Genomic DNA, 22,563 nt, shown 5'->3' on the forward strand with positions numbered 1-22,563 from the left:
GGCAAAGGAATGGAGAGGAACAAAATACATTTCAAGTATATTTATTAAAATATTTTTTTTTTGTTTTAAAATCTAAAATTATAGAGATATAAAAGTAAATTAATTTTTTAAATTTCCTCACTTCCTTATTAATTAAATAGGAAAAAGAATATTTCTCCTCCCTTTCATTAAAATCATTTCCCCCGATTATAAAAAAAAAAATCATTTCCCGCATTTCTCTAAGCCAAACAGAATGGTTTAATCAAGATTTTTGTTCTCTCCTTTTCCCATCGTCTTTGAACCAAATAATCCCGACTAGTACCATTAAGAATTAGTAAATAAAAGGGTTTTGTATATGAAATTAGGTGAAGAGTATGAATAATATTTTTCATATAAAACTTTCTATTTTATTCCTTAATCAGTGTTGTAACAACACGTTTTCTTATTTTTATGGATTATTTTCGTCCAAATTTCATCACGTTTTCTCCATTCCCCCCTCATACGTCCATGGTTTTAATGTTGCATACAGGTCATGAGGTCAATCAGTGGTGGATGGGTAGAAATTTTTATTAGTTGGGATAAGAAATGATGTTAATTTGGTTAAAAAAAACATAAATATATTTTTAGTTCCTAATAAATTAACGAATCTCATTTAGGATCTCTAATAAAAAAAATTGTATTAAATTCCTAATAAAATTGAATTTTGTTTTTACTTCTGTTTATTTTATTTTAGTCCTTTAGTCTTTATGAAATTTTGTTTATTTTGTATTAGTTATTTTGAAAAAAATATATTTAATAAGGACTAATAACAAATGATCTATATATATTATAGGGATAAAAATGAAAAAAAACATATATGTAAAAAGGACTAAAACAAAATAACAATGACCTATTTTTTTTGTTTTATTTGAGATTCAGTGCAAAAATAATTTTATTAAAAAAAATTTTGTTAATTTATCGAGAATTAAACACATAATTTATTAGTGTCATCTAAAATCATGCAATCAAACTGAACCAAATAAATAAATTAGATGATTGAATTAAACTTAAAAAATAAATTAGATAACAACAATAGTAATTAAACCTGAAAATTAAAAAGATTAAATAGCAAATTTAGTATTAATTTTTTCTCTCTATTTTATTTTTTATATTTTATACATTCCTTTTTTAAAAAAATATCTTATAGAACAATATTTATTTTTTTGGGGGGAATTTTTTTTATTATACATATACAAATAAAAAAAAATTGTAGGAACAATTGCCCCACACCCACTCACGGGCATCCGCCGGTGAGTTCAATAGGTGTGTTATAGGCAGTACAGGTACATTAATCAGTCTCTACCTTCTCTTTCCTTGTCAAGTTCTATCGCCATTACTGTTTATTTTCTTAAAAAGAAAATTCCGTGCTTTATTGAGGTTTTTCTCCTTGAGAGAAACCAAACGGCACCCAATAAAATAGTACATTAAATTATTATCAATCCCTTGACATTGGAAAGCAACCAAACTAGAATGTTGATAATATTAAGAATCCAAAGTAGGTAGGAAAGCATAATCGTTGGATTTGTAAAACCAACCCCGAATGGCTTCCAACAGTATCACGATAAGAGTTGGAAAAAAGGTAGGTCAATTTAGTTGATTCGAGAACTAATAATAGACTATGGTTTCAATGTTTACTCTGATTTTATAAAAGCTGCATGGACAATTTTATCTAGTGATAAAATGATCAATTGGGACCATGCATGAGAATTGAATTAGTGTAGACGCAAGTAATTAAAATTTACGCTTTAGGTCTACTAAGAAAAAATATTTATTATTAATATTTATAAAATAAAAAAGACCTCATATATTAATAAAAAAAATATGTTAATAAAAAGGTCTAACATATTTAAAATATTTTTTTTTAAAAAAAATATACTTTAAATCTTGTTTATTGTTGGGTCGACCCTGGATTGAAGGACCATTAATCTGCCTACTTCCCGGCCAAAGCTGCTAAAATTACTCAGTATACAGTTGAATATGTTGACAAAAAATTAGAGCACGCAAGGCATGAACAAAACAAGGGAAGGGAATGAAACAACGTAGAAGACAGGGAGAGTAAGGTTGTCTATTGAATTTATGGGCACCGAGACCCATTTTCATTCTGTTTTTAATTGAATTAACTCGAACTAGAGAGAAGAATCTTGGGCAGGACCGCATTTGCATTCCCATTGCAAGAGTCACTCATAAGTTGCGGTTTTGCACCAGATGCATTCCCATTACGAGCAACAGAAAAAACGTGCCGACTTTTTTAGTACCAACATGGTAACGTAATCAAAGGGCTATAAGCTAAAACGTGGAAGGTATTCATACTTACCTATCTAAACCCATGTCACCACACAACACAATCATCAATCACACAACCAAGAAATTTGACCTAGGCATTTGTGACAACCAATATGTTTGTCATTCGTCAATGCTACTATTCTCCACTCAAGTCATACTTGGACTAACAGACATTGTAAGGATAAAGTTTGCAATGCTTGCAAAACCTTTTAAAAGTTCTTAAATACAATATGACATGGTAGGATTCACGAAAAGTGAGTTAAAAACCTGCACTTTAACTGCACCTTTAGAAATGCTCTTAGGTTCTCATTGACTAATTATTCTAAAATGAGAAATATTAACAATACATTCTTTAACATACTTTGTATAACTTATTTAAAATCACTAAATCATGCAGAACAGGCTTTTTATTTTAATAAACTTCACTCATAAAAGCATATAGTTAGCATTTTTCTTTCACATTTCTATTTTCAGGAATATTCCAATATCAGTGGGAAAAATCTTGCGATTTAAAGAACTACAAATAAATGCCAACTCGTTGTTGTACTCCAAGTGAGTTGGGTGCCCTCTCATCCTTACAGAATGCATTAAATATTCAGTTATAATAAACTCTCTGGCCAGATCACCACTGAGCATGGGAATAATATGCTAGAACCCCTCCAACTCAAACAATAACCTTTTGAGTGGTAAAATTCCAGACTCCTTTGACATACTGGCAAGTTAATTGGCCTGCAATGATCTTACATGTGGATGCACTTAATCATGTTGCTGCTGGACAATGACAAAGCAGGTCACATGGGATACTCTTTGCGCATGGTTGCCAAGGTGAAATCAATTCCACAATGGCGATATGCTAACCTCTAGTTTCTCATCAGAACTAATTATCAAATTAGTAAAGAACGTAGAATTAAATCTTACTACCTTTGCATTCATCTTTTCACTTTGCTATAATTGCTCAAGGTTTGGAGGATCACCTTTTGTTTCCTTTGCTATAATTGCTTTTCACTTTTGCTTATACTTTTCTGGGCACTAATATGAAGTTTCTAAAGCAACTCCGTAAAAGGATTAAAGGTATTGGTTTTACTAAGTTTAGGAAAATGACTTATGAACCTCCTATAAGTCATGTTAGCATATTATAAGGCAGCTACAAAGTGAAACTTATCAAAATAAACTTTTTCTTCAATGCCACTACCAATTACAACAATTCCACTCACTGTCTCAAATGCTTATGACATAAGCTCTGTCAATGATCCAAACAAATTCGAGACATAACCCTACAAAACTTCCAAGTTATAACTTATACACCCAGCAACGCATTCAACATATAAATAAGACCTAACAAAACAAATGTCAAGATTTGAGCAAGTAAGCAAACCTCAACTATGTTGCACCGGCAATACCAACAAAGCGGGGGACAAAAATGATTGTGTAAATAATGTTAAAAAATAATCTCCCTTCATTAGATCACTGAGAACTTCAGAGAAAAGAAAAAGAAGAGCAGAACCATCTAGTTAAGGCACCCTAAATTTTCAATTTCTATTTCAAAAAAATTAGATATCCCTTCTGAACTCTGAATGACAAGCATATCCTTTGTCCAGAGTCTTCTTTCAAGACTCAACTGAACAGATGTAAAAGAGATTTCAAAGTCACACCATTTATCTCATACTTGATGAGCCTTGTTGATCTCTGGTTTAACAGTCTTATTGTGCTGTGGGTTCTCAACCTTTTTATCATCTCCATCTTTTGCATCTCCATTTGAGCAATGATTCTTTAGAACCATCGAAACATCTGCCTCAGAAGCTCCTGCAAGCTTAAAGCGTTCAGTTGCAGCATCCAGGTTTTCCTTCCATCCAGTCATTCCTAATTTGCATTCAACTTGGGATCTTTCGAAAAGCATATTACCCCAGAAGAGGTGAATTTGTGATCTCATGACAGCTGCTTGCTCAGCAGCTTCTTCTGCAGATATTTCACCCTGACCTCCAACACTGGAGGACTCACCTTCAGTAGCACCTTGTTTCTTTCTTCTTCTCAATAATTCTTCTTTCTTGGTTGCATTTGAGTCCTTTAGCTCTTTTGCCCTCTGTTCCTCCAGTTTTTCCCACATATCTGTTGCAGCTTTCATCTTCTCCTCTGCACTGTCAAAAAGTTGAAGTGTCTCCTTAGAATCCCAGCCTGATAGATCTATCTTCTTAGCAAGAGCAAAAGACCAATGAAGTTTAGCCATTTCAAATTGTTGCTGCCCCAGAGCCAACAGTCCCTCATAAAAGTCTGGTTTGATCGACAATGCTTCCACATACTTCTCTCTTGCTAAAGAATACTTTTCCTTGACCCATTCATAAGCCACTTGAAGCTGCTCTGCCACTACCACTTGCCCAGCGGACTCATCCAGGGGAATCCGCTTCCTAGCTGCGCACATGTGAACATTACCCCAGTTGAAGAAAGCCAAAGCAGCCACCTCCTGAAACTTTGAAGCCGCCTTGTCAAATAGATCCTGAGCCTCCTCACTAGTAACTGTTTCCTCAAGTGCCTCAGAACAAAGCTCCATCCCAAGCTCATGCAAGTCAATATGAGCATCTGGATCAATACCAACATGAGAGCGGAAAAGCTGAGCAAACTCAAACAACCAATCATCCATCTCCACTTCTTTGCATTCAGTATCTCCTGTGGTTCCTGGCTTTTCCTTTGGAGTATCCTTCACAGTCTTATCAACCTTGACGGTATCAGCTACTTCAGAGACAGATTCGCCGAGAGAAGAATGAGATCCATTCTCTTCTCCCATGCCCCCTTCATTCTCAACTGGTTTTTCTTCCTCTTCTTCCAATAAAGGTGGCTCCTGCTCTGGACTGACTTCAACAATATGCAGTCTCAGCATTGCTACAGAATCACTTTTATCTTCCCCAGGTTCTTTCACAAGATGGCTATCAACACTAGACTCTGCCAGTCTGAGTTCATCAGTAGAGGTTATAGTAACCAAATCACCATCACAATCCTTATACTTGATCAGAACAGAACTTGACGAAGGAAACCTTTTGCTTACTACATCCCTTAGTCCTCTAAAATTGCAATTGACCGGCATCTGGGCAAGCCTAATGTCATGATCATAAACAAGCTTCAATGGTCTCCACCGAATTGCAACATCCGAACGCTGCCCATGAATGGTCGATGACAGTTCCTTGTGATCTTCCTTTTTAGGGTTAGGTGGCTTTGCAGAACCATTTGAAGACTTCAATACCAGTTTTGGCAACTGGGACTTGGTGTCAGAACCATTTTCAGTTGGTAAAACTGGCTGTGACTTGTCTGGTTTGTTATTATTGGGCGACACAACAGATCCAACTGCCGAATGCGCTCCCTTCTTTGCCACAGGCCGAGCCGGCAAACAAGGCCCTAATCCAGCAATAGGGGCACCACGGACAGCCGAAGCACCAAGGGCAGCTGGGGAGGGGCGACTATGGAGGTCCTGCTGGGCCTCCTGGCGCGACCCCAATGCAGTCCTCAATCTCTGGGCAATCTCCAATGCGTCGCGATTGCTAGGATCAGCTGCCAGCAAGAACTGTACATCTTGCACAGACATTTCATACTTTCCAAGGGCCTCGAACGCCCGTGCCCGGCGGAGAAGTGCCCGGACAAAGCGTGGCTGGACCTGGAGCGCCATGGTGCACTCGGCAATGACAGCCTCATAATCAATGGGCTTCATCTGCATCAAACACGCAGCCCTGTTGCTATGGAAAACGGCTCTGTCAGGGTGCGTTTTGGGGGTTAAACGAAGAGCACTCTCGTACTGCTCAAGAGCGCCCGCATAGTCCTTATTCTGAAACCTCCTATTCCCTTCTTCTTTCAGCTCATTCGCCTTCTTCACCTCCACCCCACCGTTAGCCGTTGGGGCTGCCGCACCTGAACCCGAATTATCAACGCCACCACCTTGGTTGGCGTTGGAACCACCCTTCTTTCTTCTACCCCCTGATTTCCCCATATTATTGTCCTCCCTACGCACAATTATTTTGCTCAAATTCAAATCCACGCAAACTAAAATTATCGTTGCAATGAATCTAAGTCCAGATTAACAGATAGATGGGAGAAAGAGAGTTTACACTTACCAGTGAGAAGCCGTACGACAGCAAGTGACAGTGGAAGAGTCTAGAAGAAGATAGCGTGCGTATGTGATTAAATATTAAAGAAAAGGTGTTATGGAATATGGATGGTAACGTAGTATTTGATTGAGAATGAGAACTCACACTCGGCGTGTCTGAAACCCTAGATAGTTAAGCTTCTTATCAGATGTAGGTCTACCGTATCTTCGTTATCCTCAACCCTCTGATCTGATGAATCATCTCATCTCTTGTTGTTTGTTGACCTTCTATTATTTAGGGTTTAGAGGTATTTTCGTAAATAAGCCAAGGAGGCGGGGCAATTTTGTCCAGTGGTTAGGGTTTATATCGAATTGACCCCTCTATAAATTGAGCCTAAGATTATCAATCCCTCAATAACAGGTCGACGGCGGAGAAGGAAAACAGGGTTAGGAGATTAATTATGATATGTGTTTCAATTGTTTGTTTTTAATTTTCGTGGAAAAGAAAAGAAAGGCCTCGATGGTTTCTATGAGAGTGACGAGACTGTTGAAAGTGTCTCTGCCATCGTTTGAACATTGAGGTATAACAAACCTATTGGGCGAGTCATCGTTTCGGTCGCCCTTTCTGTGATTGGCGAATCGATTGTTCCTCGTCTACATTTCGTTTTTGTTTTTCCTTATTTTTCTCCGCCCGATTTATTGTTTTGGTGTTTCGGTGAATTTTTTGGATTCAAAAGTCCTAAGTGTTTTGATATATATAAAAGGTGCAGAGGACGTGTAAGTGTTCAAAATTTCTTCACTTTGAATCCAATGGAGTTTCATATCCATGTGGACTCTGTTCAAACACTGATGCACTTGTGGCCTTAATTGCTTTGGTTCGTTTGGTTTGATTATGGTAGTCATAGTTGGTTGCTTTATAGGACAAAGAGTATCGTTTCAAGCGTTTCTTGCTGAGTTTGAGAATTGAGACCATTGTTACATTTATGGGTATTAGGTGTATTCAGCTGCACAGGAGTGATGGAGCAATGATCATATTACTGTGCATAAGATACTTGGTAACAAATTTTTTTAGAATTTCTGACAAGTTATGAAAAACAAGGAATAAAGATGTGCTCTTAGAATTAATCGATTAACAAAAATGGGAATTTTTCTAAGCCATTGAAGTGAACATGACAATTCAAAAGTAATTTTGCTATTGAGGCATAGGATACTTGAAGAAAATCACATATCAATGTGAGGATTCCTTATAGGTTATTGAAAACAAAAATAAAGATATAATCTTAAGAGTTAATCAATAATGAGAGTTTTTCTTAGTCACTAAAGTGAACATAACAATTATTTTGCATAGATGCATTTGCCTAAGTTATTAGTATTTTTTAATCAAAACGAAGTCATTTTGAATTTTTTTTATTAAAAAAAAACAATTTTATGGTTAGATAGTCATTAATAATTTAGTGCTTATTACTCATTATTAAATTAATCATATATTATCAAATTTAAAATTATTTATACTTAAAATTGCACATGAAATATATATAAAATGCTATTATTAAAATAATAGTGTTCATATTAAATAAATTAACCATAGATACGCATTTTAACTTCAGTATTTTTTTTTTCACAGCAATGTGTACTTGGTTTACTTCTTTGCGTTTCTAAGAAAATTATATTACACAATAAAGGTTTACATACATAAATTATTATCTCTCTCACTCTTCCCTCTTCTTGGATCATGAAATAAGAAAATTATGCTAAAGACTTTATACATTTTATCTCTTGGCTATTTCTCATAGTAACCAAATTTAAAAAATATTAATTTCTGGCTATTTTTCTCTTGGTATTTTCTTAAGAATTTCTGGGTTTCGATCAAGGCATAAATACTTGATCACTTTATATGAGTTGCTTCCAAAATTTTGGCTCGTTGAAGTAAAAGAACCAAACGTAAGCAATTTTTTTATTTTATTTTTCACGAATAAAGCCTCAGGCTCATTTCCAACCCTTCACCTTCACTACTATCCAATCCACGACACAGCATACGTAAGGAAGCAGAATATCTCATTAAAAATTCTACTATTCCTGCTCTAATTTTCGGTGAAGAAAAATAAACGACTAGTCATTATACTTCACTTCATCATGGAAATATTCCATGGGAGGAAGCAGCAACTTTCTAGAACACACCATTATTTCAGATTCTATTTTTTGGAGCATGAAAATGACAGTGGGTGGTGCTTCAAACAAGAGATATCAAACAATTCGATGAACCTCTGGTCTGACACTCTAGCTTTGGCACCTGCAAACCTTTGGTACTCATCAAAAACAGATGATAGACACCACCTCTGCAATCTTCTTATGCATCCCACAAGACAACCAGTGCGATGCTGTTCATGGTAAATCACTGAACAATTGGAGATCAATAATTCAAAATATTAATAAAAACAAAGATTCAAAGAACAGAGAAATAGTGTATACCTTCCCTCGTTTACAATGAATCAGCAGGGGGTGATTCCTAACATCTGGAGAAAGCAAAAACATGCACCAATTAGGTCAATATATCAGTGAACAAGATGTACTATTAGAATAGTGAAGTTTGAGATTTTGTAATACCGAGGGCTACTTTCAAAGCTTCACGAATTGTATCATTTGGGATGTTGACAAAGGGTTCCTGCCCACAGTATTTGAAATTTTGAATCAATTTGCCGAACTATGTTTTTTTTTTTCAAGATATCAATTAAAACATCATATTCTCGATCTTTTGCTTTTCCAGCCTTGCCTGATATCCAGGCAGAAGAAGGCAATTGATGGGGAAAGGGGATTGTTATCATTCAATTTTAAGGGAGATAAATGCATCCCTAGAGCATAAAGACAGATTTCAGAAGGAAAAAAAAATCCAGCATAGGAGGCACCATCAAACTCCTGCTAAAGGTTGATTCCAAAGGAAAATAAGAGTCTGCAATGGACAAGTAATTCGTGGACTACCTCGGAGTACCAATTAAGGAGGCCAGGCTACACACCTTGTGTGATAGCATGTAAAATGTATTGGAAATAGAATCAGTTTAAATTTCTCTGTTGTGTAAGCCATTCCTCAATCCCAAAAATTTTGCCACGTTAAACAAGCTCTAGACATAAAGATCAAATTCATATGAACAAAAGCATCTTAAAGCCATCTTTCTAGAAAGTCCTGGATTCTCTTTTAAAGTTCCCAAATCTGGTTTTAGTATGAGGTTTATACAGCTAATATAAATGTTTTGTTGGTACGCGGAGGTAAAAGGTTAATTTGTGCTAAACATCTTAAATGAAGCAAGACTTTGCTGAGGGCAATGAATAGTTCGTATGCTTATTCTGAAATAGCTTTATGACAGAGGATGAAGAAAAGAATTGATTCTAGATCTGTTTTGAAACACAGGACAAAGGGCTGGCTGCTGTTCTTGAATTCAATAAGATCATGAGATGTTAGCTAGGATAAAGGAAGAGAGTCTGCAACTTTCCCTAGATTAGCTTGAAGAAGAAAATAAAGGGAATAGATACAACTACAAATGATGTATGGCAAAAGACAGCAAAAAAAAAAAAAAAAACAGAAAAGAATAACATAATTACAAGCTAAAACCAACAAGAACTAATTTAATTACAGCAGTAACATGTACTATAGAAATGGTTTCTTTCCAGGACAATGTGGTAACATGGCAACCAATTGACAGTGCAACTGTGCAAGAGCAAACAAAAGTATCAACATTGGTTTTCTAGGAAGGACCTTGTAGGGAGGGGGATTAGGTATGTGTTTAAACAAGTTTTATCCACAAAATAGTTTATCAATCTTATAAGAAAAATTGAGCAGTATTTAGAACATGAAATTACCAAGTATAGTTTGCCTAAATTCTTACACTAGAAGTAAAATCAAGTAATTTTTCCAAAGGATTTTCAGTAAAATCTAAATGAACTTTCACTATAAATTCAGATTTCAGAGAAACAAAGAAAACTGTACTAGCCAGCGGTTCCCTACTTAGTTCAATTGAAAGTTACCATCAATTGCTCTAGTGTGAGGTTTTCATGGTCAAAGAGTTCACTTTCAAAATGGAATTAAGCCTGAAACTTAAGAGAAGCCAGCCCTACAAACATGTAATAGAAGTCCAATACTCTCTACTAGCATAGGACATTTAAATACAGCCATTTCAAATAACTATTAAGCCAAAAGAACAGAAATCAACTCTACTCCAGTCGTCACAACCAACTGTTGCAATAGAATAACCAGCGTGAGGCGTAAAAAGGACCACGCTGAGACCTACAAGTGAAGGTACACAGCCTCTCAGCCCATATTGCAGTTGCAAGCACATGCATGCTCCTGATTGGGTGATTTGCGATCGGTTAGTTATCCTAAATGCTTTTGATTTTATACAGCACCTTGAAGGAGCAGTTATAAATTATAATCATAAGAGGAAGTCTTCAAGATATTCATGCTATCTCAACAAAGTAATTTTGACAAACATCTTATTATATTCGAACTCGACTTTGAATTGTGCAGCGACTGATCAAAATAATAATAGAAACCAACATTAAAAAATTATACGAAATCTGACAAAATTGGATTGGAAAAAGTATCATACAAATATGCAAGAGGTTCGAATCAAGTAACTCCAGTTAATTGTGAGGCAACGGAAAGCAAAATAATCATAAAAAAGAAGCATCTCAATTCTCAGAAACGGTGATCACAAAAGGAATAATACAAACCTTACAGCCATCGATCCCGAACTGATAAAGCCTTATTCCGTTGGCCTTCAAAAATTCCGAAGTCGTTTCGGGATACGGTTCAGGGCACAAACACCTGCACAAAAATAAATACTATTACATATACGGATCCTTCAACAATAGTCAGAAATGAAGGAACGGAAAATGAAGCTCACATTACGGAACGGAGACGGAGTGATTTCAGGAATCCGAAGTTGGCGGAATCGGGAAAGCCAGCCCTAAAAATGCCGTTGTCGACCATGGCGAAGTTGAGCGGCGGCACGAATATCTCCTCCTCGGAGCCGTCTTCCTGCGGCGGAGAAACATCGGCGGCGAGAGGAGCCTGGCCGTTAGAGCAGTCAAGCTTCATGGTTTTGGCACGAAAATCGTGAACAGTGAAAGAGGCGATTGATGTTGTTAGTTACGTCGAGGAGCAATTGATTCACGGGATCTCTCGGTCTTAATAGATAAATATTAGGAGGCAGGCAGCATGGTGAGTTGAGTTTACTTTAGAAGAGAGAGAATAAAAAGAAAAAGGTAAGAGGATCTTTGATAAGATGCTTTCACGTCTGGTCTGTGATGACGTATTAGAAGTCGTGCACCAACAAAATTAAAACACACATGAGTAGCATATACTGGATTTGGTTAAGTTTAAATCTACTCATAAATGTTTACATTTCTAATTTCTAATTCCTTCCCGCATCAAATAGGGTAACATCTCATGCAGATGCACTTCTACACAGAAAAATTACATTGTTTCTCCACAATCAAGCCCACCAAATGATTGCCACAAGAAGATACACATCCTTATGAGACAGGATACGATTTACCCATGAAACTCTATTGGCACAGGTAAGGAGAGTCATAGAATTAATACCCATCCTTAACCATAATTCTCGCGAATGAGGACAATCCCTTAGAACATGGAAGATATTCTCAATAGGAGCTTAACACCTCGTGCAAGCACCGAAAGTCGAAAGATTACAACGAAGCCTCTTATCATTAGTGGGAAGGGCTTCATGAAGAAGCTGCCAAAGGAAAAATCCAAATCCTTTCCCAAATTGAATTAGGATAGGGATTACTAAGATGTAGTAACAATTTGTAGGCCGAGTTGGTTGTATATCTCTCAGAGCAGTGACCAACCCAACTAAAAGTATCCTCACCAGATCTGATAGTGGGAACACCCACACTCAGGATCTGGTTCCTCTCCTGACTAGGAAGATGTTAGGAAGAAGATGCTCTGCCATGGAAATTTGTCATAGGGGTAGTTATCCTTCTAGTAGCGGTTATTGTAGTGGGGGTGCGGTTATTGTAGTGGTTATTATAGCGGTTATTGTAGTGAGAAGATAGACATGCAATTGTACATAAAAGCTCTAAGAATCAATGAATAAGGAGAAAGAGAAGAATTTAGAAAATTAGTTTGTAAAGAGGTCTTGGTCCTCAAAACCAAGTAGTGTAGTTTTCTTCCCCTCCCCTCTGCTCCTAATAATTGGTCCGACCTGCCACTCTTCAATGGCGGACACCGAACTTTCCATCGCCTATGTGGATCGTCTCGAGACCGCCATGGCCAAACTCACTGCAATTCAAACTTCCATTGCTGCAGACCAAACTTCCATTACTTCCAAACTTGATGTCATTATTCGGATATTGAATACCATGGTACCTAAACAACCCTCTCCATCTTCTGCCTCTGCGAAGTCACCACCCATGCCGCCTCTGCTTCCTAAGATAATCAACCCATCTTCTTCCTCTGCTAAGCCACCACCAACAGCAGAAACCACACCGCCTCCACCAACAGCAGAAACCACACCGCCTCCACCAACAGCAGAAACCACGCCGCCTCCACCAACAGCAAAAACCACGTTGCCTCCCCTTCCCATGGCAACTTTCCACCTTCCCGTTAACAAGCACCACGCACTCTCCTTCGAATCCCTCCCGATCGCCAGTCATCGGTCCCACACAAAGTCTTCTAGTCGTGGCATCCTTCCCTCTAACATCCACTTCTCCCTTTTTGTTGTGTGTGCTGCCACGGTCAGGGACACAAATCTCAACCACCCCTTCCTCCTCCTCATCTTCGTCATTCTCGCCAAAGGGCTCTGTCTCCATAATCATCTTCAGGCACTAATTCTTACACTCATTTTCATTTGGGATCCAGGTTCTGTTTTCTACACCCAACACCTTGAGGACAATGTGTTTTTGATGGACTAGGGAATGTTAGGAAGAAGATGCTCTGCTATGGAAATCTGTCATAGGGGTAGTTATCATTCTAGTAACGGTTATTGTAGTGGGGGTGCGGTTATTGTAGTGGTTATTATAACTGTTATTGTAGTGGGAATATAGACATGCAATTGTGTATAAAAGCTCTAAAAATCAATGAATAAGGCAGAAAGAGAAGAATTTAGAAACTTAATTTGTAAGGAGGTCTTGGTCCTCGAAACCAAGTAGTGTAGTTTTCTTCCCCTCCCCTCTGCTCCTAACGATCTGAAAAGACCCCATTTAAATTCTATCCAGCATCCGACAAAACATCACAAATGTGGAGCTGAGTGTCAGTTATATGGACGTAGGGCACCATATTGGCAATGGACCCTATGTCGAGCTAGTCATCAAAGAAAAAAGAAATTCCCTCACCAATTTTAATTGTAAAACCTGCACGCAAATGCTCAAGAGCTCGAACTAGACTCCTCCACGTATAAGAGTCTCCTGAAGCCTTAGAGGCTGAGAGAATGGAGCCATGTCTCGTGTAATTGTGGCTCACACAGGCACCTAATGTTTATATTTAGCATGAATAAGACGTCAAATAATCTTTCCAAGAAGAAAAATGTTTGCCTGGATAGAATCCCTCAAACCCACACGTCCATGATCCTTGGCTTTAATCATCTCCTTCCAGGAAACCATACACCACCTCCTTGAAACTACATCCTTAGCCCAACGATTGATCAATTAAATAGCAGGTGGACTTGGGAAGCCAATAAGGTTGCATATAATAAACAGGAATTGACGAGATTATAGACTTTGGCTAAACAAACTCTGCCTGCACGATTTAATAGCTTCCCTTTCCACGCTGAAATCCGCATATGAAATTTATGGACAATATGATTAAAATCATTGGCAATAGCATGCCCAGCAATAAGCTGTTGACCAAAGATATTTGCCCAGAGAATTCGAACACCTAACCCCCATAACATTCTCAATCTTATCCCGAATGATAGCACTCACACCCTTTTGAACAAATCATTTTGGATATCTAAAGGTTGACTTTAAGACCGGATGCAACACCAAAAAGAGAGGTATTTGACCATCTTGGTTTTCAAACTATTTACTTATCATCAGTGGTTTTTGTTACTTCAGATTTGGGTAGAATAAGTCAAAGTAGCGTCTTTTTGTCATATAATAAGTGATGTCATCAAGTTTCATAGTTTCATGTCACCCTTCAGACTGTCGGAATAGGTGTTACAATCCTAAAGGTTAATTCCTTCATTTTGTATTTAATAATTATAATTAAATAATTTAAGTAATTTTAGGTTTTAATAATTTTAATTTAAGTGACTTCAATTAATTTTGAATGTTGTTTTTACTTTTATAAATTGTTAGTCCTAAAATCATAAGAGGAGTTGAAAAAAATGATGAAGCAGCAAAGGCTTTCTACTCGTATGCGCTCCTATAGTACAAGTTCTCTAGAACAAATAAGCCATGATGAGGGGAGAAGCAATACTAAACGTCACTCCCACCACATGAGTAAGGGTAGCTACACGGCAGAGTCAACAGTGAAAGAAGCAATTCCGATTACTCTGTCATTCAGAGAGTGAAGTCAGATTTCATTGGTACCTTCTCTTCATCAAATCGAAATATTAAAGGCAGAGGTGGAAGCCATTCCCTTAATGACCACGTGGTATAAGTTTCTCATTCTCTTAAATTTTTTGTTAATATGAATGGTTCCTTGCACAATATTCATGGTTATTGATATCTAAAACTAAAGGCTTTTACTAATCATGTTTATGGGTTGTGTTGTGTGGGACAGAACCATGAAGCAACAATAGTACCGGAATTTGGTGCTTGAGATGTCACAGACCCTAAATCAGGAGAAGGATATACTGCTATATTCAGCGAAGTAAGAAAAGAAAAGCAAATTGCGTCTGGCCACATGCCTAGTAAGACACCATCGCCAAACAACCGTTCTGATATCCGGAATCAATGTGGCAGACCTTCCTCCTTTTTACCTAAGGTAATGTTACTTCATCATATACAAAAATCGTTGGTTCAAAATATAGTAATATTGAAATTAAATATGTTGTGGCCATGCTTTGCAAAAGTTCCCGTTTCAGGATTCAATTTCAACTATAGTAACTACTTTACCTTTCATATTATTGTATGTCAAAGACTGAATAAATTCATAATACTTTACCTTTCATGGTTTTTATGCAGTGCTGCTGTTGTTTGTTTTCGAGTGAAAGCCAATGAACTCGGGTTGCCGTTTGCTCTGACACACGGGAGCTCTAAACCTTTAAGTGGAAATTTTCATTCTTTTTCGTGCATCAGACTTTATGATCTATGTTCAAGAACTAAAAAAACTCGTTTGTGCCGTCGATTTTCTGTATGCACAAAGTTTATGATGTTTGTGCGATATTTATCATTTTTATATATGTAACTCTTTACAACTGTGGATTAATGGAAATTGTTTTACACTGGTGTAAAACTTTTATTTATTATTGTGTTATTCACTAACTTTTTATAGAATTTTTTTTACCCATATATCAATTCAATTTTCTATACAAATTGGTGTCTCTTCTTTTAATTTTATTTAGATAAGTTTTCTTTTGCCATGCCATCACAATAAGTGAGAAAACATATGTTATAATTGTCATACAAAAATTTCAATGTCAAATTTGCTAGAAACAAACTTTTAAAAGTGACTTATATAACATGAATTATAACTTATTAGATAAGTGGAAAAAAAAAATAAGTAAATAGTTCACCAAACAAATCTATTAGCTGGTTGATGCAAGTGAAAAAAAATCTTAAAATATTGTTTGACATTTTTGTTTTTTATTTCTCAAATATTTATATATCATATCATATAAGATAAGATAATTAAGAGACTAATTTCTTAGAACATGTACTTAAAGTAGAATTTCTCTTTTAACATTTTTTTATAATAAAAATATTAGGACTAAATTCAAAATCACATACTTAAAAGATAGATAGGTTTCAATTCCTTTTATAATGACCAAGGCTAATCATTTGATGAATTAAGTAGCATGTAGAAGTGTGCACAAGACTACAAGCTATCCTCAAGTGAGTTTACCATTGTATTAAGTGAGGAAAAAAAATATTCAATAACATTTTTAGTAAAAGTATTTATGTGAGTTGTATGACTTTTTTTTTTTTGTTTCACAAGAAAATAGATGCCATATAGTTAGTTATATAGACTCATAAAATTAATTTAAACATGAACTTTAACTATGAAAAGGAAGAGTTGCGTAAATTCAGGTATTCTATGGATCTGTGTTGCGTAAAATTAAGGGGCCCATCCCCATGAGGAGCAAATTAATTAAAGTGGACCTGGACTGGATTTCGAAAAATTGAAAAGCAAGGAAAGGACCTCTCAACCCCTTGGTCGCTCAGGGATTATTCAAATCAAACTCTTCAGTTCCGAAGATGAAAACAGTTTCCGATTGGATCGATTCGTGTTCGAAAGAGCAATTGAAGACTTACCAGGACTGGTTCAACTTAGCCGACTCAGGTTTTGCTGCTTCGCTTCATTTCATTCTCCATTTCCTTTCGGTTACAACTCATTCTTTTGTCTTTGATCGTAGACGGAGATGGCCGCATCACTGGAAATGATGCAACCAAATTCTTTGCTCTCTCCAACTTATCTCGCTCTCAACTCAAGCAGGTATATATTCCTTTTATGCCATTCTCTTATTATGTGACGATAATGCTTTTTCCTGTTATAATCATTCTTCATTAGTTGAGTTAGGTTAATTGAATTTCCTTTTATGCCATTCTCTTATTATGAGACGATTTTTTGTGAAATTTCATCCTTGCTTCTCTATTTGCCCTCCGCAGGTTTGGGCTATTGCTGATGCCAAAAGACAAGGATATTTGGGTTTTCAAGAGTTTGTTATGGCAATGCAGGTTTGGGGTTTTGAAATATTGACTATGGCTGTTTAATATGGATCATCTGATATCAGAATCTGACTTTAAAATTGAATGTTTCTTGTAATAAACAGCTCGTTGCCCTGGCACAGGTGGGACACGATATCAACTCAGATATCCTTAAAACTGAAAGTAGGTTCACTTACCTAATGTCCTTCGTGCCTGTTATTTGTTTGTATTGATCTTTACCTTGTCAGATGCTTCCTCTATTCATTGTGAACCATGATCCGGGTTCAATGTGTGGTTGTAACTTGTAAGGATGCCTGAAGTGAGGTCTCATGACCTCTTTTATGTGTCAATTGTGAATCATTTGGCATTATACTTGCAATTCAGTGTGTGACTTCAAGGCTGAATTAACTGATATGTCAGATACGTGAAAGAAAGAAAGTTCCATCACTTCATTGAGGTTTTATTTCTCAAGTCCTATAAGTTTAAATATTAAGGAACATCGACCGAGCAAACAGAACTGAGAATCTGCTGGTCTCGATACTTATAGAAATGGATAACCTACCAAACTTCTTGAGCCACCTAAACAGGGAGGGTGTTGGTCTCAATTTGAGTAATAATGGTTTACAATATTGATGCCATATGAATATATATTATCTATTGGATTAAAAGAGACTATTTTCCCTTTTATCTATATGGCATACTTTGTAATATTCAGTATGCACTCTTTTCAATGCATTTGATTATTCCATTTCTTTTGGTTTCAGTTGACAAGGAAAATATTAAATCTCCCGTAATGGAAGGGCTAGATGCTCTAATAGCAGTAAGCATTTTTTTTATATTACTTTGTCTTTATCAATTAAATCATATTATTGCTGCTGATTCTTTTTCTTAATGTTTTTTCCTTCTTTTTTTTTCAGAAAACAAAGAGTTTGACAGTAAATGCCCAACCTGATGTATTTGGTTAGACATGTAATTATTTTTCCAACATTCATGACATTGTACTGTTTCATTAATATTGATTGTATTGTTTTACTGATAATGTAGGGACTGCTATACCTCAGCCTTTGCCACTCAATTCATGGGCTGCTCCAAAATCTGTAAAAAAGGTAAGTCCCCCAAATAGATGTGCATTTTGACAAGAATAAGTAGTTTGCTTTTTTTTTTTTTTTTCTTAAAAATGCAGAAACGAAAAGTCACTTTGGTTTTACAGGTGAACAACCAACATGTAAAAATGTTTTAAATTTTGTATATTCATTTGAAGACTGTAATGAACTAATGATAATTATTTTTCTTGTGCAAAAATTAAAAGACACCTTTTAATTAGTGAATGCTTTTTTAAAGAATAAATGCTCGAATTATTCTGAGAGGTAAATGCATTCATAATTGATAGCAATTCATCTTGCATACATTCATTGCCTTTACGAATCAGTTGATGAATACAAGGCAGTATTGGAGAATTTATGAACTCATTTTTTTGAAGCTATATTACATATGCCTTGCTTTATTTCAGTTGTTTGCCAGGTATATTCTGATCATAAAATTTTGGTCTATTTTAGTTACCTCTCAGTGCAGTTACATCGATAATTGATGGCTTGAAGAGATTGTATGTGGAGAGGCTTAAGCCATTGGAGGTCACCTATCGATTCAATGATTTTGTATCTCCATTATTGGTTAGTGACATATACACCCAATATATAAATAAAATATGGAATTTTTGTGAACTACACATGTTAATATCAATTAAAATGACATTTTATTCATGCAAATGTGATTATATTAAGTTTAAGAATGGTTTTGGTTTGTCTTTCAGACCAACAGTGATTTTGATGCTAAACCAATGGTCATGCTCCTTGGTCAATATTCCACAGGGAAAACAACCTTCATAAAACATTTACTAAGATGTGATTATCCAGGTTGGTTAATTTTTAGATAATGTACCAGATGCATTATTTGAAATCATTCATGCAAAAAGTATAGGATCGAGGGATACAAGTTACTTTAATGATCATTTGTCACCTTTTAATTCTTCACACAGGAGCACACATTGGACCAGAGCCTACAACTGACAGATTTGTTGTTGTCATGGTACCATAATCTTCTTTTTTCTAGTACTGGCTTTGAAAATTGTTAATTTGTTCCCTTGTTGTTTTCATTTGTGCTTTGCTTGCGCTCATGGAGGTTCAAAGCTGAATATAATTTTACTTGTAGTCTGGTCCTGATGAAAGGAGTATTCCTGGAAATACAATAGCTGTTGATGCTGATATGCCGTTTAGTGGCCTTACAACTTTTGGTGGTTCATTTTTGTCGAAGTTCCAGTGTTCTCAAATGCCACATCCAGTGAGTTTTCTATATATTTTCAATTTCATTTTTTATCCATTGACAACTGGTTTTTGTCATTTATTAATCCTTGAACTTGAAGTAATTTTTTCTTTCAGCTGCTAGATGAAATAACATTTGTGGACACTCCTGGTGTCCTATCTGGAGAAAAGCAAAGGACTCAACGAAGTTATGATTTCACTGGCGTTATTTCTTGGTTTGCTGCGAAATGTGATCTGATTCTTCTCCTATTTGATCCTCATAAACTTGACATTAGTGATGAATTTAAACGTGTAATTGGTTCTCTACGTGGTCATGATGACAAGATACGTGTGGTTTTGAATAAGGCAGACCAAATTGATACTCAACAAGTAATGCAGTATCGGCAACTTAATTTAACCTGATCTAAATAAATTTGTTATTTACTCATTGACTTACTTCTATGCCTCATTTTAAAATTGTAGCTCATGAGAGTTTATGGAGCATTGATGTGGTCTTTGGGGAAAGTTCTGAATACTCCAGAAGTTGTGCGTGTATATATTGGGTACGTTACTCAACTTTCAAATACAGCTAATGATTAATGCTTTATTTACAATGGATCAATTCAAGTATTTAACCATTGATTTAAGATTGCACTGTCTTGTTGCAGTTGAACATAAGATTCAATCAGTTTTGGTGACTAATTTGATTTTATTGTCTTCTCTTAACAATTTATGGTTGAAACTCACATCTAAATGCATAGCATTTGTCGATGTTTCACATTGCTTTCACATCACATCTATTGTTCCCTTCTCCAATTAATTTGACATTCTTTAGTAGTAAGTTTATCCTACTTTTCTCTGCAGCTCATTTAATGTTAAGCCTATAAACGAAGGCTTTGTTGGCCCATTAGGACAGGAACTTTTTGAGAAGGAACAGAATGATCTCTTGGCAGACTTGGTAGATATTCCAAGGAAGGCATGCGACAGTCGGGTATGGTCCTATTTTCATAATATTTATGAGTAATGCTATATCCTCCTAATTCTTGTTTATAATATATCTGGTTCTAAAATCTGATGTTTTTGGAATTGTGCAGATCAATGAATTTGTGAAACGTGCTAGATCTGCTAAAATTCATGCATATATAATTAGTCATCTTAGGAATGAGATGCCTGCAATGATGGGCAAAGCTAAGACTCAACAAAGGCTTATAGATAATCTTGAAGACGAATTTAGAAAGGTTTCCTCCTTCCCCTTCTTCTCCCATATTTCCCTTAATTTTTTAATGCTTATCATGTCTAATCTTGCTAAACAGGTTCAAAGGGAGTTTCATCTACCAGCTGGTGATTTTCCCAATGTAGAACACTTCAGAGAGGTTTTGAGTGGCTATAGCATTGACAAATTTGAGAAACTAAAGCCCAAAATGATTCAAGCCGTCGATGATATGCTTGGATATGAAATACCAGAGTTATTAAAGAAATTCAGAAATCCTTATGATTGAATTAAAAGAATGTTTAAACATGTTATTATGTGATGAATGTTTTTTGGCTGAGATTTTGATGTTTAGATTGTTTAAAAATGTTGGATTTACTGATGTTTGGATGTCTATAGTCTATACCCCATGGGTCACGGCCCATCCAATATATTGACCTTGTCTAATATGCTTCAAATTGAGGTGTATGGATACACCTTTTAATATGTAAAAACCCTCTCTTTATTTTCCTTTTGCTTCCCACACTCCATGCACTTCCTCCATGAGTCTAGTAGTCCACCTTAGGGTGTTGGTAGTGCGATTTGGTTGTTTTTAGTTATAATTTTTTTTCCATATTGCTTAAAATGTACAAAGGAACTGTTATTTGGAGAATAATCAATAGGAATTGTTTCTACTATTTCATAGTATCGCTTAATTGTTTTTAATGTCATTGACAACTAATTTTATACATCTAATTATTAATTTTAATATTGTACAAGACATAATGCAATTTTGAATATCTCTATTATTGAATTTAAAATTTTGTCTATAATCTTTATTACATCTTTTAAAAAAACTAATTTTAATATTCCTTTTTAATGCCGAGGGAGCTTTTGAAGATAAATTTTTCACTGCAGTCTGCAAGTGTTGTAACATGGTTTCAATAACTTTCTTTTTTCAATAGAAATTATGTTCAACGTGCTTTGAAATGCGTAATTTATGTAAAACAAATACATACTTAGTTTTTTTGGCGTGACGGGAGTTAGAAGACACTTCAAAAAATATACTATGGTTATAATTATTGATTAAAAACTGAATGATTAAGATTATGATAAATATGTTTATTATAATCATTTTTTAAAATTATTGATAAGTATGTTTGTCTTTTAAAATGTATTTCTTTTATTTCTGAATATGTTAAATTAAAAGAACTAACCAGAAAAAATATTGTTCTTATTTTATTTTATTACATTTGTTATATAAATTACGTATAAAGTACATTTTTCTTTTCTTTGCTCTGCTGTTTTTTTTTTACTCTTTCAATGTTTACACATTTATTAGCACATAAACTATGCATATTGCACTGAATAAACACTTAGACTGAATTAGAGAAATGTAACCCTTCACAATAACTTTTAATCATCCCATCCGTGTAGTTTTTTTTTTTTTTGAAGCAATCCGTTTAGTTTGTTTTATGAAAGGAAGGTAGGTGATTATCAGGCTTTCTCAATTCTCATGATAATATATGTCGAAACATTGGCATTAGGTATCTTTACTTTTTTTAAAAAAGAAATAGACGGGGTAATCATTAGTATTTCATTAGTTATCTCAATCTTGTAGCATGTTTAGGTTATTATATATTAATTAATGAATTAATATACTCAAAATGTTATTTTTTATCCATAATATTGGTATGGAGTATTTATCAATATAATTCTATTGATGAATAATTTCCGTCAAAAAATATGATTGATCACCTTTATTCAAAATGGAGTTAGATTGTTCAGATTAATCAATTATTAGTTGATATTACATATATTATATATTTATAAAAAAATCCTTTATTGTTTTGTCTCCCATCTTAGCCATGTGCACGATTATAAAG

General features: G+C 35.3%; 3 protein-coding genes and 1 non-coding gene across 4 annotated transcripts; 2 read left to right on the forward strand and 2 right to left on the reverse strand.

Annotated features, from left to right (window-relative positions):
• Window positions 1–3,459: 3,459 nt before the first annotated feature.
• On the reverse strand, window positions 3,460–6,615 carry LOC114420207 (protein CLMP1-like). The gene is made up of 2 exons (XM_028386095.1): window positions 6,396–6,615; window positions 3,460–6,284 (listed from the first exon to the last, which is right to left on the reverse strand). Exon 2 carries the CDS (start codon window positions 6,269–6,271, stop codon window positions 3,962–3,964), a length of 2,310 nt encoding a protein of 769 aa, XP_028241896.1. The 5' UTR covers window positions 6,272–6,284; window positions 6,396–6,615; the 3' UTR covers window positions 3,460–3,961.
• A 281-nt stretch (window positions 6,616–6,896) lies between these two features.
• On the forward strand, window positions 6,897–7,027 carry LOC114420768. The gene has a single exon (XR_003668401.1). It is a non-coding gene; the product is annotated as a small nucleolar RNA snoR111 (small nucleolar RNA).
• A 1,267-nt stretch (window positions 7,028–8,294) lies between these two features.
• Window positions 8,295–12,314, reverse strand: LOC114420208 (probable tyrosine-protein phosphatase DSP4). The gene is made up of 5 exons (XM_028386096.1): window positions 11,263–12,314; window positions 11,090–11,183; window positions 8,972–9,029; window positions 8,837–8,880; window positions 8,295–8,745 (listed from the first exon to the last, which is right to left on the reverse strand). Exons 1-5 carry the CDS (start codon window positions 11,454–11,456, stop codon window positions 8,560–8,562), a joined length of 576 nt encoding a protein of 191 aa, XP_028241897.1. The 5' UTR covers window positions 11,457–12,314; the 3' UTR covers window positions 8,295–8,559.
• Window positions 12,315–16,670: 4,356 nt separating this feature from the next.
• On the forward strand, window positions 16,671–21,215 carry LOC114420209 (EH domain-containing protein 1-like). Its single transcript, XM_028386097.1, has 16 exons — window positions 16,671–16,826; window positions 16,900–16,979; window positions 17,153–17,221; window positions 17,317–17,374; window positions 17,956–18,011; window positions 18,109–18,151; window positions 18,236–18,297; window positions 18,748–18,861; window positions 19,002–19,104; window positions 19,227–19,276; window positions 19,400–19,528; window positions 19,627–19,878; window positions 19,972–20,051; window positions 20,353–20,479; window positions 20,583–20,726; window positions 20,802–21,215. Exons 1-16 carry the CDS (start codon window positions 16,742–16,744, stop codon window positions 20,985–20,987), a joined length of 1,638 nt encoding a protein of 545 aa, XP_028241898.1. The 5' UTR covers window positions 16,671–16,741; the 3' UTR covers window positions 20,988–21,215.
• The last annotated feature ends 1,348 nt before the right edge of the window (window positions 21,216–22,563 follow it).

The sequence above is a fragment of the Glycine soja genome, chromosome 7 (assembly GCF_004193775.1).
Source record: "Glycine soja cultivar W05 chromosome 7, ASM419377v2, whole genome shotgun sequence".
NCBI classification, from domain to species: Eukaryota; Viridiplantae; Streptophyta; class Magnoliopsida; order Fabales; family Fabaceae; genus Glycine; species Glycine soja.

Excerpts from the sequence above, each read along its gene's own strand:
- LOC114420207 (XM_028386095.1), bottom strand. The coding sequence starts at position 6,271 with ATGGGGAAATCAGGGGGTAGAAGAAAGAAGGGTGGTTCCAACGCCAAC.
- LOC114420208 (XM_028386096.1), bottom strand. The coding sequence starts at position 11,456 with ATGAAGCTTGACTGCTCTAACGGCCAGGCTCCTCTCGCCGCCGATGTT. Across the intron at positions 8,881-8,971 it reads AGCTTTGAAAGTAGCCCTCG|ATGTTAGGAATCACCCCCTG; the intron begins GTATTACAAAAT and ends TGCTTTCTCCAG. Across the intron at positions 8,746-8,836 it reads TTCATTGTAAACGAGGGAAG|CATCGCACTGGTTGTCTTGT; the intron begins GTATACACTATT and ends TACCATGAACAG.
- LOC114420209 (XM_028386097.1), top strand. The coding sequence starts at position 16,742 with ATGAAAACAGTTTCCGATTGGATCGATTCGTGTTCGAAAGAGCAATTG. Across the intron at positions 17,222-17,316 it reads AGTTTGTTATGGCAATGCAG|CTCGTTGCCCTGGCACAGGT; the intron begins GTTTGGGGTTTT and ends TGTAATAAACAG. Across the intron at positions 20,480-20,582 it reads GGAAGGCATGCGACAGTCGG|ATCAATGAATTTGTGAAACG; the intron begins GTATGGTCCTAT and ends GGAATTGTGCAG.